The 20,240-nt window shown below is 43.5% G+C and overlaps 1 protein-coding gene across 1 annotated transcript; it reads right to left on the bottom strand.

Moving 5' to 3' along the window:
• Positions 1 to 1,753: 1,753 nt before the first annotated feature.
• Positions 1,754 to 11,170, bottom strand: SC5D (sterol-C5-desaturase). Its single transcript, XM_056861027.1, has 4 exons — positions 10,961 to 11,170; positions 7,850 to 7,982; positions 5,020 to 5,120; positions 1,754 to 2,206 (listed from the first exon to the last, which is right to left on the bottom strand). The coding sequence occupies exons 1-4, from the start codon at positions 11,168 to 11,170 to the stop codon at positions 1,754 to 1,756; spliced, it is 897 nt and encodes a 298-aa protein (XP_056717005.1).
• Between the last annotated feature and the right edge of the window lie 9,070 nt (positions 11,171 to 20,240).

Genomic DNA, 20,240 nt, shown 5'->3' with positions numbered 1-20,240 from the left:
CGATGGATATTTCTGCATCTTTATTGATGTTCTGGTTCCAAGGCAATCACTTCAACGGTTCTAAGTAAAACAACAAAACCACCTCACTAACTAGAGTAGCGTCAGGACATTCACAGCTTCACAGAGATACACTCTTCCTTCTTGGTAATCAAAGGCCATTTTTAAAATCTGTATAAGGTTAGCAGTGCTCATGCATTGATCCTCTGAAAGCATTTTCAAAGAAAGACAGTTTTCAAAATCCTGATTAAACAAGTAAACATCAGGAGATAATTATAAAAGATTACTTTTTTTTGGCACCATATCTGGAATGTTATGCAGTGGACCTTACAACGTTAATAGAAACACAGCATTCTCCAAAGGGTACATGCTGAATCTCTTCCCCCCCCCCCCCCCGAACTTTGATTTCAAAATGTCATGTGCTAAGGGATGAAAAAGCAGCAGTGAGGTGTTTAAAAAATCAGAGTGCCAAGGACAGCACTTAGAATAAACATTGACTGCAATTGACCAGTAAGAGCTTCTAAGCATGCCCCACTGAAACTAACAAAAAGATGCGACACAGTAAAAGCTCTACACAGCAGCCAACTGCTCAAAACAATTAAGTGTATGTCTTTAATTTCTTTTAAATGTAAAATCCAGTTGGCAAAATATGTTTTTCCTTCTTCTCTCCACACATACCCCCCTTCCCGCAAACCAGAGAGAAGTGTTTCAGAAAACCTCTGATCATTCTTCATCTGAAGCAAAACATAAGGCCACCTTCGTAGAATAGACATGTGTATCCTATGGGAAGGTAAAGATATCAACCCCTTCAGTGCAATTTCCCACAGAAAACAGGCAATAGCATTTCTGAAGAAATAACAAAGGCGTCTTTTTTAAAAAAAAAATCCTATTCCTATACTGTTTCTGTATTTTCCATGGTGATGCCTTTGGTTGTGGAACATTAAAAACCCTCAGCAAGGGTTTATTCTGCAGCATCGACAACAGCAGAAGTCAGGCCTTCAATACACATCATGCAAACTATCACCTTTCAGTCATTTGACATTTACAAAAAACAGTATTTTTTTTTAAAGAACAGCTTCCTATAACAATAACCTACAAAACAATTGCAACTTTTTTTTTTGCTTCCCATAAAACCATTCCTTTGCCTCAACAGATTCGTGCTTTTGGAAAACAAGTGGACCATCTGCTACAGGCTTCACATTGGAAATCTATCCTATGTGCGAAAGTCACTATCATTATCTTTTTATTCCCCCCCCCCATTATCCATGTATTCCTTTTTATTCTAATAAACAGAAAAGTAGTTGTGTGTTAACTGCAGAGCACTGACTGGTAGCGTCTTCAAATCAAAACTGGTATTACAAGTGAGCTGCCTCTAAGCACAGGCTCCGAGCTGAAGTGACACTTTGACGTCATACAAAGAAGCTTGGGACACTGACACGGGGCTTCTCGACTCATTCCAGTGGCAAGAGCAGAACTCACCTGCCAGGTTTTGGCTCCTGTGCACCTTGGAAGAAAGGGGGCATTCCCATATGGAACATGGGGTTATCAGCAGCATGGATAATCTTTACATTATTGTATCAACACTAAAGGCATCTCAGTAACTTCCACGGTCCATTGCACAAGACTGTGGGTGGCATCTACAAAATCCCATCTGTTGGTGACATCTACAGTGCCAGAATCCTCATGGTGTTATATGAGGGGTCAGTTCTACTTTGATGCAGTTCTTTAAAAACGAAGGCCTGTTACGCCTTTCTACCTATTTGTTTTTAAGACGGTCTCCGTTTTGTGTTTTCTCATCTCCACAACCATTTCTCGTGCTGCTCAATTCGCTGTCTTGCAGCTTTTTCACGTAATCATGAGGCCCTGCACTTTCAAAAGAGGATGGGTTTCTGAATGAGCCGCCAATTTTATCCCAGAGTGTGAAATACTGGCCATAGTTGTAATCAAAGTATAAGTGGTGATCGGTGTGATGGGCGGCCCCGTTGATTATCTGTTTTAAGGCGCTGGGAACGCGATAGTCCCCGTCGTGAATGGAGATCGTCCAGATGTTGACGAAGATGTAGAGGCCTAAGTAGGTCACCTTGTGCAGAGGGAAAAGGAACGGGTAGATGTGGTAAGGGATGCTCTGAAGGAAGCCATCCACAGGGTGGAAAGCGTGGCTTGCAAAAGGGGTCGGGACTTTCCACACATGATGAGGCTTGTGTAAACGCTGTGGAAGACAGAATTAATGAGTGGCCTGGACTGAACATAGAAATTAAACAAGAGTTATTTTCCCTTAAGGTCTTCCTTGCTGGGATATCTGGCCATTTATGCATGGGAGGTTTTGCCTTTGATTTGCTGCTTTCTAGATGCATATTTTTCCCATCCGCATTCTCAACTCAAAAATAAGCCCCCATGCAGAGTTTTGAGAATTCAGATGGGGAAAATGTGCATCTAGAGAGCGTCAAATCCACAGCGTCAAATCCCATGCATAAATGATGTCTGGCAAACAGGTAAATAGCCTCTTGCCTCGTTACCAAATAAAAAGCCAATCTCAGGCAACTAGACAGGAAAGATTTAGTGGCTCAGTGGTAGAGCATCTGCTTGGCATGCATAAGGTCCCAGGTTCAATCCCGGCATCTCCAGATAAAGGGGCTAGGCAAGTAGGTGAGGTGAAAGATCTAAGCCTGAGATCCTGGAGAGCGGCTGCTGGTATGAGTAGACAATACTGACTTTGATGGACCAAGGGTCTGATTCAGTATAAGGCAGCTTCATGTGTTCATGTTTTTATACCCCACTTTTCTCTACCTGAAGGAATCTCAAAGAGACTTACAATCTCCTTCCCTTCCTCTCCCCACAACAGGCACCTTGTGAGGTAGGTGGGACTGAAAGAGTTCTGAGAGAACGGTGACTGGCCCAAGGTCACCCAGCAGGTTTCATGGGAAGGAGTGTGGAGTCGAACCCAGTTCTCCAGATTAGAGAATGCTGCTCTTAACCACTAAAGCATGCTGGCTCTCATGGGGCCCTTTTCATTTTTCCTTCAGGCCATAAACATGCCACAAACTAATGGGCTTACCTGCAAGGTCTTTATTCTATTGACATACAAAAAACAAGTTATAACACTGCTACATACATTTTTTGTGCAGTCACTTTTAGAATACTGTACACAGCTTTAGATCCCATATCATAAAGGATGGCATGGAGTTTGGAAAAGGTAAAGAAATGGGAAAATAAAATGAATAAGGGGCTGCAGCGACTTTCCTACATAGAAGGCCAGGAATATTTGGGACTTTTTTAGTTCAGAAAAAGGAAAAACAAATGACAGCTAAAGGAAGGGGATGTGATAGAGGTTTTTAACGAAAACGGACATGACAAAGATTGTAACTTTTAAAAATAATCTTAGGCTGCTTTATCGTCTGCTTTCAGTTGCTGGACAAATAAAATTTTAAATAAAAAACCCATCCAGAAAATTTCGTTTGTTTCCAGCAGTACTGCAGAAGTCCCTAACTACTTGATTCAGAAAACAACTTCATGGGGCTCACAACACTTCACTGCAGTGTAGCGGCATTCCTTTCCCCCCAACAGTATTCTCTGACTTGACTGTAAAATGAAAATCTATCCATGCATAGTTAGAGTTCAGCAGAACTGGCTCCCAGAACTTGCTGCTTTGTGGACATATGTGCAAGTGTTCTTTAACTCTAAGTCCTCATTCTTGCCAATACTCTCATAAGTGCTGTGAATTACGCCCCCAAGCAGCCTTCCAATTGGTCACTACCTTCGAGTCAATTCTCATGATTACTCTTTGCAAATATTTTACATGCTTTTTTGTCCTGCATCCAGATCCAAAACCTTGCCCTGTTCCCAACTATGTGTATCTTGGAAGGGGATGACAGTGACAGAATTCTGGGAAGTGCAATTGCCGAGGGGTAATGCATTAAGGCACATGACTTGCAGTCATCATTGGCATGCATGCTGAGCCACGACAGAACTCTCAGTCAAGGTTTTTTTTTATTAAGGCACTCACCTAGAAAGCATGTATTTGCCAAGCCAATTCCAAATCAAGCCAAGTGGAAATTACATAACCGCTGCACATAGTTTGGCATTACAACATCTAGGCATACTGTTGCAGCATTCTTTGTACTGGATCATAGCTACACCAGAAACAACTGGCTACATCTCCCAATGTCCTGTCATTTTTCTGCAAGCTAGCCACAAACGCAGAGTGGAAAACTCTTCAAGACCAGACAAAAATTCTCAGCGTTCCTACCTCAAAGCATACCTGGACAATTTACATTCTACTCTCTTCTGCTCAAACCCCTACTAAAAGCTGTCTACAGTAAATTGTATAACTTTTGAACAAACAGAATTCTTCACCCCAATCCAGAGAAACACAAATGCTACAGACATTCCAAGAGCCTCTCTATGTAATTGTTCACAACTACAGAACTGATTTGTTTTGGGAGAGGGGAGAGCCAGGAGGAAGCTGTCCTCTGTTTGCTGGATGCGGGATTTCTTCTATGACAGCCACCTTTGCTGGAACTGACCAAGGTCCATCCAGCCTAGTATCCCATTGGCACCAGCTGTCAATCAGAGGCCTTTAAACACAGCAAGCAGATAAGGGCCTTCCCTTGGACTTCGTGCCCAACGACCTGAGAGCCAGCATGGTGTAGTGGTTAAGAGCAGTGGTTTGGAGCAGTGGATTCTGATCTGGAGAACTGGGTTTGATTCCCCACTCCTCCACATGAGCGGCAGAGATTAATCTGGTGAACTGGATTTGTTTACCTACTCCTACACATGAACCCAGCTGGGTAACCTTGTAAGCTGGTTTGAGTCGCCCTTAAATGGTAGAGAAAGTCAGCATATAAAAACCAACTCTTCTTCTTTCCCACAGGTACACAGCATCTGCAAATTCACCCCCATTCTTATTTGGAGATCTCTCTACCTGGATTGCATCCTCTGGGCTGGGATGCTCGTGAGTGTTTCAATACTGCGCTAAGTGGATCGTTCTCTAGGCTTATCGTACCATCGGATGATTACTCATACCTTATATACAAGCTTATGATGGAGAAATCGGTGGATCCAGTAAATGCACATATCGGTGAAGAAAAGAAAAGACAGCATGCTGAAGATAACACCAAACCAGCCTATAAAAGAAAGGAAAGGGAGAGATTTCAGAATACAACTGCACACATGGGGTTGGAATCATGAAAAAGAACAGTTCTCAAAGTTTTACTAACAGTTTCCAAGGTTCATTTTGAAACAAAAAAATGTCCGTACATCTATGCCAATGAAGAACAATCTGAAGGCCAAACCAGACGATATGCTGGGAGTTCAATCAGGAGGTTTTCTTTTGTAGGTTACTCATAGGGCACACAGGACCCTGATTTAGGCCAAGACTGCAGTGTGAGGGGAGGGAGTTAAGCTCCCCCAATCTAAAACAACACTGGGGAGCCTCTGTTGGCACTACTGGAAAAATGTTGAGCACTGGTATCACATCTGTGTTAAGTTTTCCCAACAGGGCGAACAGTGACTCAATAGAAGAAACTCGGATCAGGAAAACAGCACAGGGGAAAGCCTGGTCCCCAGCCCCGTGACTTTAAACAAATGGCGACTCCTGACATGGAAGTCCCAGCGTATTGTCTGGTGAGCGACTAAGTAACAGCAACCAGACTTAATTGACCCTAATAAAGTAAGAAAGCAAGTGTGTGCGTTGTTGTTGTTTTTGTTCTGTCAAGTCACAGCTAACTTACAGCGACCCCGATGGGTTTTCAAGGCAGGAGATGTTCAGAGGCAGTTTGCCATTGCATGCCTCTGCATCACAACTCTGGCGTTCCTTGGTGTTGCCCATCCAAATAATAACTGGGGCCGACCCTGCTTAGCTTCTGAGATCTGACGAGATCAGGCTAGCCTGGGCCTATCCACATCAGGGCAAGTAAGTAACCCAGCCAAATAAAATTTACCCTCTAAGGCAAGGTGATAAAAAAAAGGATGCAGCTGCTTCCAAACTGCATATTGGCTAATCTGAAGGGGCTGCTTCCGCCATTACTTTAACCGGGCCGTTTACAATACTGGATGGCTCCTAGCAGCCTAGCCAGCAATTAGAATTTAATACAAGAGTGTGTGTGTGAGAGAAATGAAGGCTGCCTTTCCCCCAGGGTTCCCGTTTCTTTTTGGCACTTTTAGAGGGAACTGTGACTAAGAACAGCCGGTGAGTGTGTAAAATTTGCTTTAAGTGCTCTCTTCCAGACGTCAAATTTTATATGTTTATTGACAAGGTACAGAAACTAAGGACCACAGATATTTGGGAAAGATCTATAAACAGGTGGAATGCCACAGAATACTACATGTTAATTAGCAACTGCATTTTCCATTTATCTTCTAGCCCTCTGTGCTTATACATCTCTCCCTCAGAGATGGACCAAGGCTTCTCACAGGACAAAGGCATGACAGTCCTTGACTAAATCTGCACCTCTGGCTCCCCTATTTATGGGCTTCCTGCTAGTGTGGGACTTCCCTTCCTGGGCCAATCAGAACTTGGGTATGTGTGTGTGTACAAGTTCAAAATTCCCTCCAAGATGACTGTTAACCAATCACCTGCAAAGCAGCGATGAAAGGCTTGTTCACTCAACCCCAAAATTAGAACTGTGCGTAAATTTGTGTTGCATGAGCAATAGGTCAGATGTGGGAGAATCAGATGACCAAAAAGTGTTACATGTAAAGTGATTCTATTCCTTTATTCCCACATCAATATGAATAAAAGACCATCTCTCTTCCAGGGAATGTAGCTGGATGTTTTATTGCTGACCTGAATCAGGACCAACCTGTTTTGTGATGTGAATCCATCCATAACATTTTTAATCTTGCAGATCCCCAGTGTGCCCAACTTAATTAACATGTGAGGAGAGTGAGTTACTAAAAACAAAATCTGTGGGCTAGTAACTGCTATGGCCTCATTTGTGAGGCTGCAGTTTCAATTCATAAGTATCAGTATTCCTTTCCATTTCCCACCTTTTCACCCTCATCAATGAACAATACTGAGGAACCACACATTTGGTTTAGAAGCTATCAGCAAACTAGCTGAATAATGTTATAGTACTTTACATAGAATCCTCTGTGCCAAGATATGTTCCTGGTTAACCAATGCTTAAGAGATAAAACTCTAGAATTATTTAAGAAGAGAAACTCCAAAAGGACAATAACATTTCAAAGAGAAGATGCTGCAGACTAAACTACTAGCTACTTACAGATTACTTACAAAGGTGTGCTACTGTTTTGGAAAAGCAGCAATGGGGAAAGAAGGGAGAAGGGGGCGAAGTGTTTAACCCTTCCCCGCACACCAATTCCTTGCTTAAAATCACCAAGCCCTTTTCTACTCCATAGCTTAAAATGCACTTGGCTAACATGGTTTTTAAAAATACCACGTATGTTTGTGCTTGTGTATGAATGAGCGTAAGCCACTCGCAGAAATGAAGGAAAACAGCAGGTAGGGAAAGGGTTAAACACCCCTTCTTTCCCAACTCCAGGGCTCTCAACATCCCCTTCCCTCCCAAAGCTGCTTTAATCCATGCGTTGTGTGTAGCTCAGCCCTAACACAGTGAAGGAAAAATAAACCAATGTCCAATGAGGAATGGAAAAGCAAAAGGGCCAAGACAAGATGTTAGACAGATGACAGAAACAAAGAGGGCACAAAATCAGTGTGGTATAGGGGCCAGAGTGATGGACTTGGACAATGGAGACCTAAGTTCAAGTGCTTGCTAGAAGGCCACAAAGATCACTTGGGGCAGTAATTATTTCTCATCCTAACCTACGTTTCAGGGTTCTTGCAAGGGGCAAAAATTGCTTCACCCCATCCACATGTGAATAGTTCTCTTACCATAAGGAGAGTCCTCAATGTTATCATACAGTCTGCCGTAGCCTCTCACTTCGGCGAAGAAGATTGCAACAGTGGGGACACTGATCCATGGCAATGCTCTGACACTGTATTTTATCTCACGCGCCACTTGATTCTGAAGACGAAAATAGGTATTTCTTACAACACTCTGCACATTTAGTCCATTATCACAGTAATTTGCTGTTTTTACATCTCTTCATACAAGGTTGCACATATATATTATTACAACTATTTGGCTTGTGTACGTTTTATTCTTCTGGTCTATGGCCAGAATAAATGATTGACTGATTATCAATAACAATCCCGTATAGTGGGCTAGTACGATCACCCCCATATTACAGTCAGGGTCTGCGGCCAAGTGGGGCAGCTATAGCCAAAGGCCATCTACTGAGCTCATGATGAAGGCAAAATGAGATGGGTCTCAGCTCAGTCTCTTTAAGTATTACACCACCAGACCTATAAAGGATGTTGATTTTAAAATCACTAATTCTAATTTTCTCTAATACAGAAAGAAAACCAGATCATAGTTCTTCAAACAAGACACAACACTGCTAATTCTTTGGGTGCTCAGTGAGTCAACCCCATTTTCAGTGGCCTTCATTCACTCCCTTCTGGTAAGGATGTACAAGCACATCCTACTATAGAGCATTTGCTCCTTTCTTTAATCCTGCTGAGTACTTGTGTCCCACCTGAGGAGGTCCCATAATTCAGAGGTCAAGCATGTTCTACGCATGCAGAAAGGCTGGAGTTCAATCCCTGGCCTTGCAGGTTAACAGGTATCAAAGGCCAGGAAAGACACTTACCGCTGAGATAAATAACTAGATTATATGGACCAACAATCTCACTCAGCATAAGGCAGCTTCCTATATTGATGTCCTTGTATTCAAAACAGCTACTACCGCATTCCATTCTCACAGACATAGGCAAGCATGAACTAGAGGAGCAAGGGGAAAATATGACTAGGAAAGGAACTCCCAGTATGAATGGGTAACCATTACAAAGACCCATGGAGAGAACAGCTGGAGTTTGGCCCCTTCAGAAGCACATCTGCAGTATCAGGCTAATACAAAAAACACTGCCTACTACTACATTTGCAATGTTTAGTCTGGACGCATATCAGTCCAAATGGTCCGAGGAGGTGCAATTAAACCTAAGAAAACTAGGGTTTGCACCCCAGGATCTATTGACACTGAGCGGAGATCAGTTTTAAAAAGTAATAAGGCAGAGAGTGGAAGACACTGAGAGACAGCATGACCTCATAAGGTCCCCTGGTTTCATAGTCTCACAGAGGTTCAGACACCTGATGATGGCAGCCCCATATCTGATGACACAGGAGGTGAACAAATTTAGAAGGGCTTTCACATTAGCCAGATGTGGAGCTTTGCCATCGGTTGTCCTAGAAGGCAGATATAAAAAAATTCCTCTTTCCAAGAGAGTCTGCCTGTGCAATGGTGAAGAAATTGAGACCCATGAACACGTCTTCATATACTGCCCTCTCCATCATGAGTTTAGATCTAAGACTATTCAAGAAACTAAGAAATAATAGAGGGCTACCTAATAAAATCTGTATCCAACGACTACTGGAAAATAGTAACACACAAACTTCGAGATGTGTGGCCAAATTCTGTGCTGCTATCTATAGGGCCCGAAAGGATGTAATGTACAAATAGGTACAATTTGATAAACGTTTTAGATACTAGTTTGCTTAACTTTTTAGATATGGGATTTTATTGATATATTTTATTCTGTGGACTTCTCGATTGTCTGATATTGCTTTATTACAGATTTATGTTGTGTTGATTAAATGTTCTACTTTTGGTCAAATGACCGTAAAATAAAGATTGATTGACCTACTACTACATTATAAATAAACCACTTATTGGCGGCAGAGGATAGGACTTGCAATAATGAGCATAAATTATTGTGGAAAGAGATCAGTTGGATATTAGGAAAAATTATTTTACAGTAGTGAGCTCCCCCTCACTGGCAGTCTTCGAGCAGAGGCAGGATGAACACTTGTCATGGATGCTTCAGGCTGATCCTGCATTGAGCAGGGGGTTGGACTAGACGGCCTGTATGGCCCCTTCCAACTATGTTTCTGGAAAGTCATGGCTTGGTTTCCCCAGAATGACAATGCTGGTCAAGATCCAAAGAACCTGCTCCTTGAACAAAGGGTAGCTAGGAGATATCTGTAGCTCTTCCTTCTCTAAGATGCTCATGAAAATAAGAACATAAGAAAGGCCATGCTGGATCAGACCAAGGTCCATCAAGTCCAGCAGTCTGCTCACACAGTGGCCAACCAGGTGCCTCTTGAAAGCCCACCAATAGGACAACTGCAGCAGCATTGTCCTGCCTGTGTTCCAAAGCACCTAATATAATAGACATGCTCCTCTGATACTAAAGAGAATAGGCATGCATCGTGACTAGTATTCATTTTGACTAGTAGCTATGGATAGCCCTCTCCTCCATGAACATGTCCACACTCCTCTTAAAGCCTTCCAAGTTGGCAGCCATCACCATAACCTGGGGCAGGGAGTTCCACAGTTTAACTATGCGTTGTGTGAACAAATACATCCTTTTATCTGTTTTGAAACTCTCACCCTCCAGCTTCAGCAGATGACCCCATGTTCTAGTATTATGAGGGAGAACACTTCTCCCTGTCCACTCTCTCCATACCATGCATCCTTTTATAGACCTCTATCATGTCTCCCCTTAACCGCCTTCTTTCCAAGCTAAACAGCCCTAAGCCTTTTAACCACCTCATAGGGCAGTTGCTCTAGTCCGCTAATCATTTTGGTTGCTCCTTTCTGCAAATCAAGGGACCTTCTAGCGCACCATTTGGCTTAGTGCAAGAAGCTGTAGCTGGAAGCCCTATCCACATGCAAAAGTTTTAAAGGAGTGCACAAAGGACATTTTGGATCAAAAGAAGTGAAGAAGAATTGGTAGAATTCTAAATTGTAGCGATCCTTTTCTTTCTTTGTATCAATTGACTCTGTCCCAGTTTCTCGCCAAACAAGAACCCTTAAGTTTAAGTAACGACAGGCTTGAGAAATTAGAATAGGAAGGAGCTTCAGCTGCAGGCGTGCAACCCACCTCGAGAAACTGGGGGTGTTTCTTCAGAGAGTGATCAAATATGAAGTAGTAGCTGAGAGTGCCAAACAGAAAATAAATGACAAGTCCACCAAGGTTTGTTACAATGAAGAGGCTGATCAGCTGCCGGAAAGGATCCTCTTCGGGCCACATCGCTGGATAAACATAGGGCGTCAAAACATAGCTGTCGGCGTAGCTCAAAACGAGATCCATTGTTGCATCTGCAGAAGATACATAAAGATGAGAAACAAAGACTTAGGGCACCATAAAGATGAACAAATCGCTTGTGGAGTTTCATGAGCCAGACAGCATATGGAGTATTTTCTTCAGTACGCAGGTATATACAAAAGTGCAAAATACAGACAGAACAATGGCAGGGAGACAGGTAGAGAGATTTAATTACAAAATGAGAAGCTAAAGCAATCTGAGAGGCGGGTAGAAAGATTTAATTACAACATGAGAAGCTTAAGTAATCTAAGGGTGGGTGTATTTGAATTAGTCAGTGACAAGAAGATCCACTAGAAAGAGTTAATAGGGTGGATCCAACAATCCTCCAACAGAAGAGCCACCTAATTTGGAAGAAGATTATTTCAGAAGATATTAGTCTGCAGCAGAAGAGCAAGATTCAAGTCCAGCAGCACCTTAAAGACCAATAAGACCTCCAGGATATAAGCTTTCGAGAATCAAAACTCCCTACTTGTGTCTGTTGAAGGAAGCTTTGACTCCTACACCCTAGGAATGTTGCTGGTCTTCAAGGTGCTACTGATCTAGAATCTTGCTCCTAAGTTGGAAGAAGCCTCCTTAGATGGGAGGAAGGGTTCAAACTTGAGCCAAAAGGGAAAGTGGGCTATAAATATTTAAATAAATTAAAAATTAATACACTTTGCTCAGTGAAGTGGTAGGATTCACCCAACCAAGCCAAATAAAAGAGGCTCATCTTCACTTGGCAACTGGGTGTTTAGGAGGGATGCCTCAACTGACAAAGCAGTAATCTGACTCTAAATTTCCCCCCTGGTTCCATACCAAGGATCCTAACCTGCTTATTGTAAATTTTTACCTGTCTGCAAATATAGGAAAGGAAAATAACTTAATATAATAGCCATGCTCCTCTGATACTGGAAAGAATAGCTTCCTAGTTCCTAGAAGCACCTGGTTGGCCACTGTGTGAACAGACTTGATGGGCCTTGGTCAGCAGGGCTTTTCTTATGTTCGTAATTATTAAAGAGTTGCATGTGGCTCCCGAATCACTTTAGCCACTCCTGATACAAACAGTACCAAATCCTTTCCACAGTGTGTTAAGCAGTCCCAGTTTTTACTACCAAATACAGCAACCTCAAATTTGCGTACACCTGACTCGGATTTACCAATATAAAACGACCTGACTCCTCCCACTCTACTAAGCAAACTAAACTCAACTAAATTAGGAATACATTGGATACAACAGCATAGCATTATTAAACACACAACTACAAGAATTCCATACATTCAACAATTATCTAAGTTACCCAAATCCTGGAAGCTATGACCATAATTGATTCCACCAATTTTCTTGTAACGCTTGTTTATCTTTCTTCCAAAGTTCAAAGGCCTTTTGGGCTGATAAAATATGGGTATTCATATCTTCACTATTATCCGGAATACAGGTGCAACATTCATGACCAAAATAGCTATACCTTGGTTTCTTTACTGCGGATGCATGAAGTACTACATTACCCTCAGTGGGCAGAAATATATACGACAATCTAAGATAGAGGTGGGGAACGTCACCGTTTAAGGCCCGCGAAATCATTTGGTCTGGCCCTTTGTGGGTCCTGGAAGATCTCTAGCTTTGAAGGATCTAAGACTGGTGATCCGCCCCCTCCCGCGGACAGCCAGCAGGAGGGCGAGTGCACCACCGGTTCTATGCCTGCCTGCTTGCCCGTGCGGGGGGCGGGGTGTCATCTGGGGCAGCTGCCTGCTTGGGGCTTGGTCGGCTAATTTTTAAGTTGATACTTTTGTATGGCCTGCGAATGGTGTTACAAATATCCAAATGGCCCTTGGCGGAAAAAAGGTTCCCTGATCTAAGAAAGAGCAAAGGAGGGGGGAAGGGAATTGTTATCTAGAGAGGCCAGAAAGCCCAACAAGATACACATTATATTGCAGGTGAAGAACATACATTATATTACAGTCTAATCAAAAGAGTGGAGACATCTGATTGTGAATTTGCAAGTACCTGTTGGGACTCACAGAAGGGGAAAATGATATCGTGACCACAAACAATTGCTTTCAGAATTCCTGCCATAAAGGGCATGCAATTCCAAAACTAATCTCTGACACCCACCTTTCCAAGGTTCATTTTGCTCACAACCAACCCTTGCAATAAACCCATTAGTCTTTAAAGTAACACAATAATCCCTCCTGATTTTACTTAAGGTACATTTAAAGTTAGAAGAAAGATATTTACACATTTTTCAGAGGGTAGAGAGAGAAGAGAAACTTAGTTCCACTTCCACCTTTAAATAGTAATCCTGTGAAAGGAAAACCTAGGCATACAACCCAAAATTATTTTACTTTAGATCTGAGTCTAGGGGCACCTTAGAGACCAACCACAGTATATGTTTTTAGCACCCAAACTCCCTTCATCAGGTACAAGTAGATCAGTTTGGATCTCAAAAGGTTATACCCCCAAAATCTCATTGGTTCTCTAAAGTACTACTGGACTCTAATCTAAATATTTTACCACAGACCAACACGGCTACCCTCTAAAACTATTCTACTTTAACTGTGTTGGTGTGTGTGTGTGTGTATTTATATCTAACATAAATTATTATGGTTGCAGCCAACACTGCAATTCAAGAAGCATATTCAGAACAACTTTTTTTGTTTAGCAAAATCCATTTAAACAATAACTCTTAACATAAGATCATAAGAAAAGCCATGCTGGATCAGAGCAAGGCCCATCAAGTCTAGCAGTCTGTTCACACAGTGGCCAACCAGATGCCTCTAGGAAGCCCACAGACAAGACAACTGCAGCAGTATTACCCTGCCTGTGTTCCAAAGCACCCAATATAATAGTCATGCTCCCCTGATACTGGAGAGAATAGACTAGTATTCATTTTTACTAGTAGCCACGGCTAGCCCTCTTCTCCATGAACATGTTCTCTCCCCTTTTAAAGCCTTCCAAGGTAGCAGCCATCACCACATCCTGAGGCAGGGAGTTCCACAATTTAACTAAGTGTTGTGTGAAGAAATACTTCCTTTTACCTGTTTAGAATCTCTCACCCTCCAGCTTCAGCAGATGACCCCGTGTTCTGGTATTATGAGGGAGAAAAGCTTCTCCCTGTCCACTCTCTCCATACCATGGATAATTTTACAGACCTCGATCATGTCTCCCCTTAACTGCCTCCTTTCCAAGCCAAACAGCCCACAAACAAGACATGTCAGTTCCTCTGTGCTGTAGTTTTCCACTTGGGACCAGTTTTGTTTTCGTAGAAAGATAGATTAAATAAGAAAAGCCATGCTGGATCGGACCCAGGCCCATCAAGTCCAGCAGTCTGTTCACACAGTGGCCAACCAGGTGCCTCTAGGAAGCCACAAACAAGACGACTGCAGCAGCACCATCCTGCTTGTGCTCCACCGCACCCAATATAATGGGCATGCTCCTCTGATCCTTGAGAGGATAGGTATGCAGCATGACTAGTATCCATTTTGACTAGTAGCCATGAATAGCCCTATCGTCCAAAAGAACATAAGAAAAGCCACACTGGATCGGACCCAGGCCCATCAAGTCCAGCAGTCTGTTCACACAGTGGCCAACTAGGGGCCTCTAGGAAGCCCACAGACAAGACAACTGCAGCAGCACCGTCCTGCCTGTGTTCCAAAGCACCTAATATAATAGGAATGCTCCTCTGATCCTGGAGAGAATAGGTATACATCATGACTAGTAGCCATTTTGACTAGTAGCCATGAACAGCCCCCTCCTCCATGAACAGGTCCACTCCATTTACCTAGTCAGTGCACATGTTAATAAACACCAGTAAGCATTATAATATACATTTTGATAAGAGATTGCAACAAATTAGCGCAAAAAACAACAACAACAAACGACCTGCACAGCCCATAACCAGGGGACGGGGCTTGGCTACTGCCTGGGCAAAGGGAGCGGCGGACGCGAAAGAGAGCACCGCCACTCGCGCCGCTTTGCATCCTGGGAAACCTGCCTCCCTGTTCTTCCCCCTGCTCGGTTTTCTTCTCGCCTTTCCCCTTCGCTCCTTACCTGAGGCCAGGTAAACCCTCCGGACACCGGCCTCTCGCTCACCTTCCCTCGGCAGCCAGGACAGCCCGAAGCCGCCTGAGAAGAAAGGGCGAACTGACGGACGCCCCTCTCTTATCCAATCGCCGAAGAGGGGGGCGGGGCCGCAGGGCACAAGTCGCGCCTCATGAGACGTCAGGGCCAGAAAGGGAGTCGCGCGACGCTGGCCTGTTGCGTGACATAACGGGCGCGAGGGAGGTGATTGGAGGGGATCAGGAAAGGGGCGGGGCTCGGCGGGCCGCGCGAACGAGTGGGAGCGGGCTTCCCGCGCGCTCGAGCTTCTGATTGGAGGAGAGGCGGCGAAGGGAGAGGGGGCGTCCCCCGAGTTGCCAAGATAACGCTGAGGGAAACTGCCGGGGGGAGGGGTCCGAGTTCTGAGGTAAAAATAGGTGGGGGGGAGGGGCGTCGCCTGAGGTACAAGTTTAAATATGGGTCTCCATCGAGTAGAGACAGCTTAGCTCTGTGGTGCCGTCAGCTCGATGATTCACACGAATCAATGAATCCAATCTGACACTCAAAAAAAATAAAAATAAATCTTGCTCTTATTCCAAGGAGTTGAGGGAGGACTTTCCCGCCATTTTATCCTCACAACAATCCCGTGAGGTAGATCAGGCCGAGATAGGGCGAAAATGCAGGGGAGGTTTTGCCTTGGATTTGCCACTCTCTAAATGCACGTTTTCCCCAGCCACATTCTCAAAACTCAAAAATAACCCCCCCCCATGCAGACTTTTGAGAATTATGCATGGGAGGCTTTACCGCTCTCTAAATGCACATTTTCCCCATACAAATTCTCAAAATTCAACAATAAGCCCCCCCCCCGCCCCCCATGCAGAGTTTGGAGAATTCAGATGGGGAAAATGTGCATCTAGAGAGCATCAAATCCAAGGCAAAACCTCCCAGGCGTTTTCGCCCATAGTGTCCATTTATGCACCGGAGGCTTTGCCTTGGATTTGCCGCTCTCTAAATGCACATTTTCCCCAACCAAATTCTCAAAATTCAACAATAAGCCCCCCATGCACAGTTTTGAGAATTTGGCTGGGGGGAATGTGCATTTAGAGAGCGGCAAATCCAAGACAAAACCTCCCGTGCATAAATGGACACTATGGGCGAAAACGCATGGGAGGCTTTGCCTTGGATTTGCCGCTCTCTAGATGCACATTTTCCCCATCTGAATTCTCAAAACTCTGCATGGGGGGCTTATTGTTGAATTTTGAGAATTTGGATGGGGAAAATGTGTATCTAGAGAGCGGCAAAGCCTCCCATGCAAAAAAGGCCCTAGCTTCATGGTGCACTTAAGAAGGGGGAAAAAAGAAGGGAGAGAAAACTCTGATAGAAGACAGAGAAAACAAAACATGCAAAGCGCCAGAGGTTACAAGGCGTTTATCTAATAACATGTAGCTACTCCAAAAAATTTCAAAATAGTAGTAACAACAAAGGTTCAGATCAATTACAAAACATATTACAGTATACAAATAATGAGCAAACGCAAAAAAAGCAAAAGTGTTGATAATATAAGATAGAACCACAACAGTGCCAGGTTTGCCTGCTAGCAATTTATTTGAACCTTTGTTGTTACTACTATTTTGAAAAATTATGGAGTAGCTACAAGTTATTAGATAAAACGCCTCGTAACCTCTGGTGCGCTGCATGTTTTTTTCTCGGCATTTAAATATGGGCCTCTTTATCAAGATTGACTATTACATCATTCTGGTATAACAAAGGAGGAGCGCATGCCTCCTGAACTCAGCCATAACTCAATCCTTATTCCAGTCCTAATAATTAAAGCAGTCAATAATAAACAACCTCAGTAGCATCAAAGAAACCACCACATCAAAGCAATTGTGATGCATGACCCAATTCAATAACAAAGCAGCAGTTGAACCAGCTATTTTAAACATTGCAATAAAACCAGAGCAAAGGGGAGCAGAGGTGGCTGGGTTCAGAGTTCGCAACAGCAGAGAATACCCAAAAGATCTGGGAAAATAAAAATATGTTGATCTGGTGCCTGAAGTGCAGCAAGTCAGGTTGTAAGCAAACGCTTGGGGGAGCAGTGTTTCAAAGCTGAAGCCCCATGACAGAAAAGGCCCTGTTTTTTAGATGATGCAGGCGGGGATTGTACCAGAAGCAGTCTCATATGAGAGAATGGGGATGCTTCTTCCAAGATGACACCTACCACTGTTCTTATGTAAAAGAATGAACATTTTTAAATAAATAAGATTTATTTGCTGCTAATATGCCAGATAAAACAGAAACTGACCATACAGAATAGATGTTTACAACCAAGGCCAACAAAATTAGGAATCACCCAATTTTACACTTCCACAGATTAGGGAACATTGAGACGACGTAGCTTCATTGCTACGGCACAATATTTTGCAACCTGGGTGGTGATTGGTGAGCTATCTCCCAGCAAAAACCTTTTGGTCCATTCACCCTCATCAACAGAGCCCATTTCCCTCATCAAAGGGTCAATACTATTGAAGTGGGCTGATTTGTAGAGAGGACAACTAAAAAATACATGCTTAATGGTTTCCAACTCCCCGACAAAGTCTCTCCACCCTGGGGATCTTCTTAAATGAACTTTTAAAAAAATGCTAACCAGATAATAAAGGAATACATTTTAGCTAATCAAAATGTTTTTAATCATCAGCTAAAAGCTGCAACTCTGAACTTTCCAGCTCTAAATGCCCTTAAAAAACAAACAAAAAAGAAGAGTTGGTTTTTATATGCCGACTTTTTCTACCACTCACCTTCCCTTCCCCGCAACAGACACCCTGTGATGTGGGGCTGAGAGAATGTGACTAGCCCAAGGTCACCCAGCTGGCTTCGTGTGCAGTCGTGGGAAAACAAATCCAGATCACCAGATTAGCCTCCCCCGCTCATGTGGAGGAGTGGGGAATCAAACTCGTTTCTCCAGATCAGAATCCACCGCTCCCAACCTCCGCTCTTAACCACTACAACTACCAAAATGGAACTATTGCATTTGTTAATATCCAAATTTGTTAATATCCAAACCTCTGACACGTAATACCTTTTTTTTTTGGCGTTATTTACATCTATTCTGGCAGTCAGCCAGGAGGATAACATTGTGGCTGGACCGGGGTTCGGGGGGAATCAATCCGAGTCAAAGTCAACCTTTTACATGGACCGCTTGTGAAGCTGAGTGGAGAGGCAGCTCATGTGTGATCAAAGATCACGCTAACAGTAACTGAGGGAACAAACAGGAAATTTGTTACAAAAGAAAGATTGTTTAAGAGCAACACCTGTTAAGAAAGAAATAGATACTTGGTGAGACTGTGTTCCTTTTGCTCTGGTGAAGAATGATTCCTGCAACGTGTTGGAGCTTTATATAGAAGTTTGTGCAAAGAGAGTAGACAACCAGCCTAGTATTTTGCTTCTCTGACCAGGAAAATAATTTTCAATACATGGACTGAAACAGTACCGCCAAATTATTCACATGCGAAGGGCTATAAAAGGATCTTCACAGAGAAAATAATGAGCCTCTGTATGAAATCGTAGGCATGCTAAAATCAAACATGGTTTTATTGAGAGGAATAATTAGCACACTCAAGCAGTCATGATAATTACAAGCACATAGTAAATGGCCTGTGAAGGAGGCACTTAAATTGGAGGAAGTCTCCTTATGCTGGAGGAAGTATTCAGACTTTGTTGAGTGGAGTGGTAGGACAGATGCCAGCACTCCAAACATGTCCATGTGCTGTGCTGGGTATATAGCCCAAGAAGAGGGAGGCCAGAGGGTGAAGCAGGCACTTATAGCTCCCTTTATGCACAAGCTCCAGTCAAAGATCTAAATCCTCAGCTAGGGGTCCCAAACATCTGGGCAGCCAATAATGCAAGGGAAACAGCAGCAGAGAGGTGGAGGCATGTAAATGTGTGCCACAAATGTGTAGGGTTGCCAACCTCCAGGTACCAGCTGGAGATCTGCTATTACAACTGATCTCCAGCCGATCGAGATCAGTTCACCTGGAGAAAATGGCTGCTTTGGCAATTGGCCTCTATGTCATTAAAGTCCCTCCCCAAACCCTGCCATCCTCAGGCTCCGCCCTCAAAAGTCTCCTGGTATTTCCCAACCCGGAGTTGGAAACCCTAGCTGTGTATGAGACAAGACAAATGTCAGTGCACAGCTAAGATACATAAAGGGAGTGCTCTGCCAAAACGCCTGTTGCTTTTCAGAAGCCAGTTAAAGTTACTCTTGGCTTGCTCAGAATGTAACCTCTGTTAAATAACACTAATTGCCAGTAGGGTGCCAGGTCCCTCTTTGCCACCGGCGGGAGGTTTAGGGGCGGAGCCTCACAAGGGCAGGGTTTGCAGAGGGGAGGGACTTCAATGCCATAGAGTCCAATTGCCAAAGTGGCCATTTTCTCCAGGGGAACTGATCTCTATCGGCTAAAGATCAGTTGTAATAGCAGGAGATCTCCAGTTAGTACCTGGAGGTTGGCAACCCTAGTTGCCAGCCAAGGCTATAAGCACTAGCAATGTATTTTAAAATGGGCCAACGAACACACCACGCCCTTAGTTTGTTGAAGTTGTTCCTTTCAGTAACAATCTGAAGGATAACATTCAGAACATACAACTCCTTATACCCCAGGCAACTCCCATTCATTACAGTGCACAAGAAGAACTCCTTGCGGGTCTCCTTCCAACTAATTTTATGCTTGATCAGGTTTCTGAAGTGTTTCATGAATGCCGCAGAATTAACTACACCTTAACTACCTCAAACACTCAGCCTAGCAACACAAGCATACAGTTATCAGAGTGATTGTCTTGATCAGTGTGGCTCCAGCACCACAGACAAGGGCTGATTTGAGCTCTGCCATTAATGGAAGGTATGTGTTTCCCTCTTTTCACTACATTAGAAAAGAACTGTTTTCACTCACGCAAGGGAAAAGTTACAAATGACTTATGGTTAGCGCTCACTCAGTGAGCCAGAAATGATCCAAGACCTGCTTCTTCCATACTGTGAAACCTTCA

This window comes from Euleptes europaea, chromosome 14 (genome assembly GCF_029931775.1).
Source record: "Euleptes europaea isolate rEulEur1 chromosome 14, rEulEur1.hap1, whole genome shotgun sequence".
NCBI lineage: Eukaryota > Metazoa > Chordata > Lepidosauria > Squamata > Sphaerodactylidae > Euleptes > Euleptes europaea.
The sequence above is the reverse complement of the archived record's forward strand: the minus strand, read 5'-3'. Positions and strand labels throughout refer to the sequence as shown.

What these genes read in the sequence shown, in the direction of transcription:
- SC5D (XM_056861027.1), bottom strand. Translation starts at nt 11,170, where the DNA reads ATGGATCTCGTTTTGAGCTACGCCGACAGCTATGTTTTGACGCCCTAT. An exon ending in AACACCCCCAGTTTCTCGAG is followed by an intron (nt 7,983 to 10,960) that starts GTGGGTTGCACG and finishes TTTCGTCTTCAG; the next exon opens with AATCAAGTGGCGCGTGAGAT. An exon ending in ATCATAAGCTTGTATATAAG is followed by an intron (nt 2,207 to 5,019) that starts GTATGAGTAATC and finishes TGTCTTCCACAG; the next exon opens with CGTTTACACAAGCCTCATCA.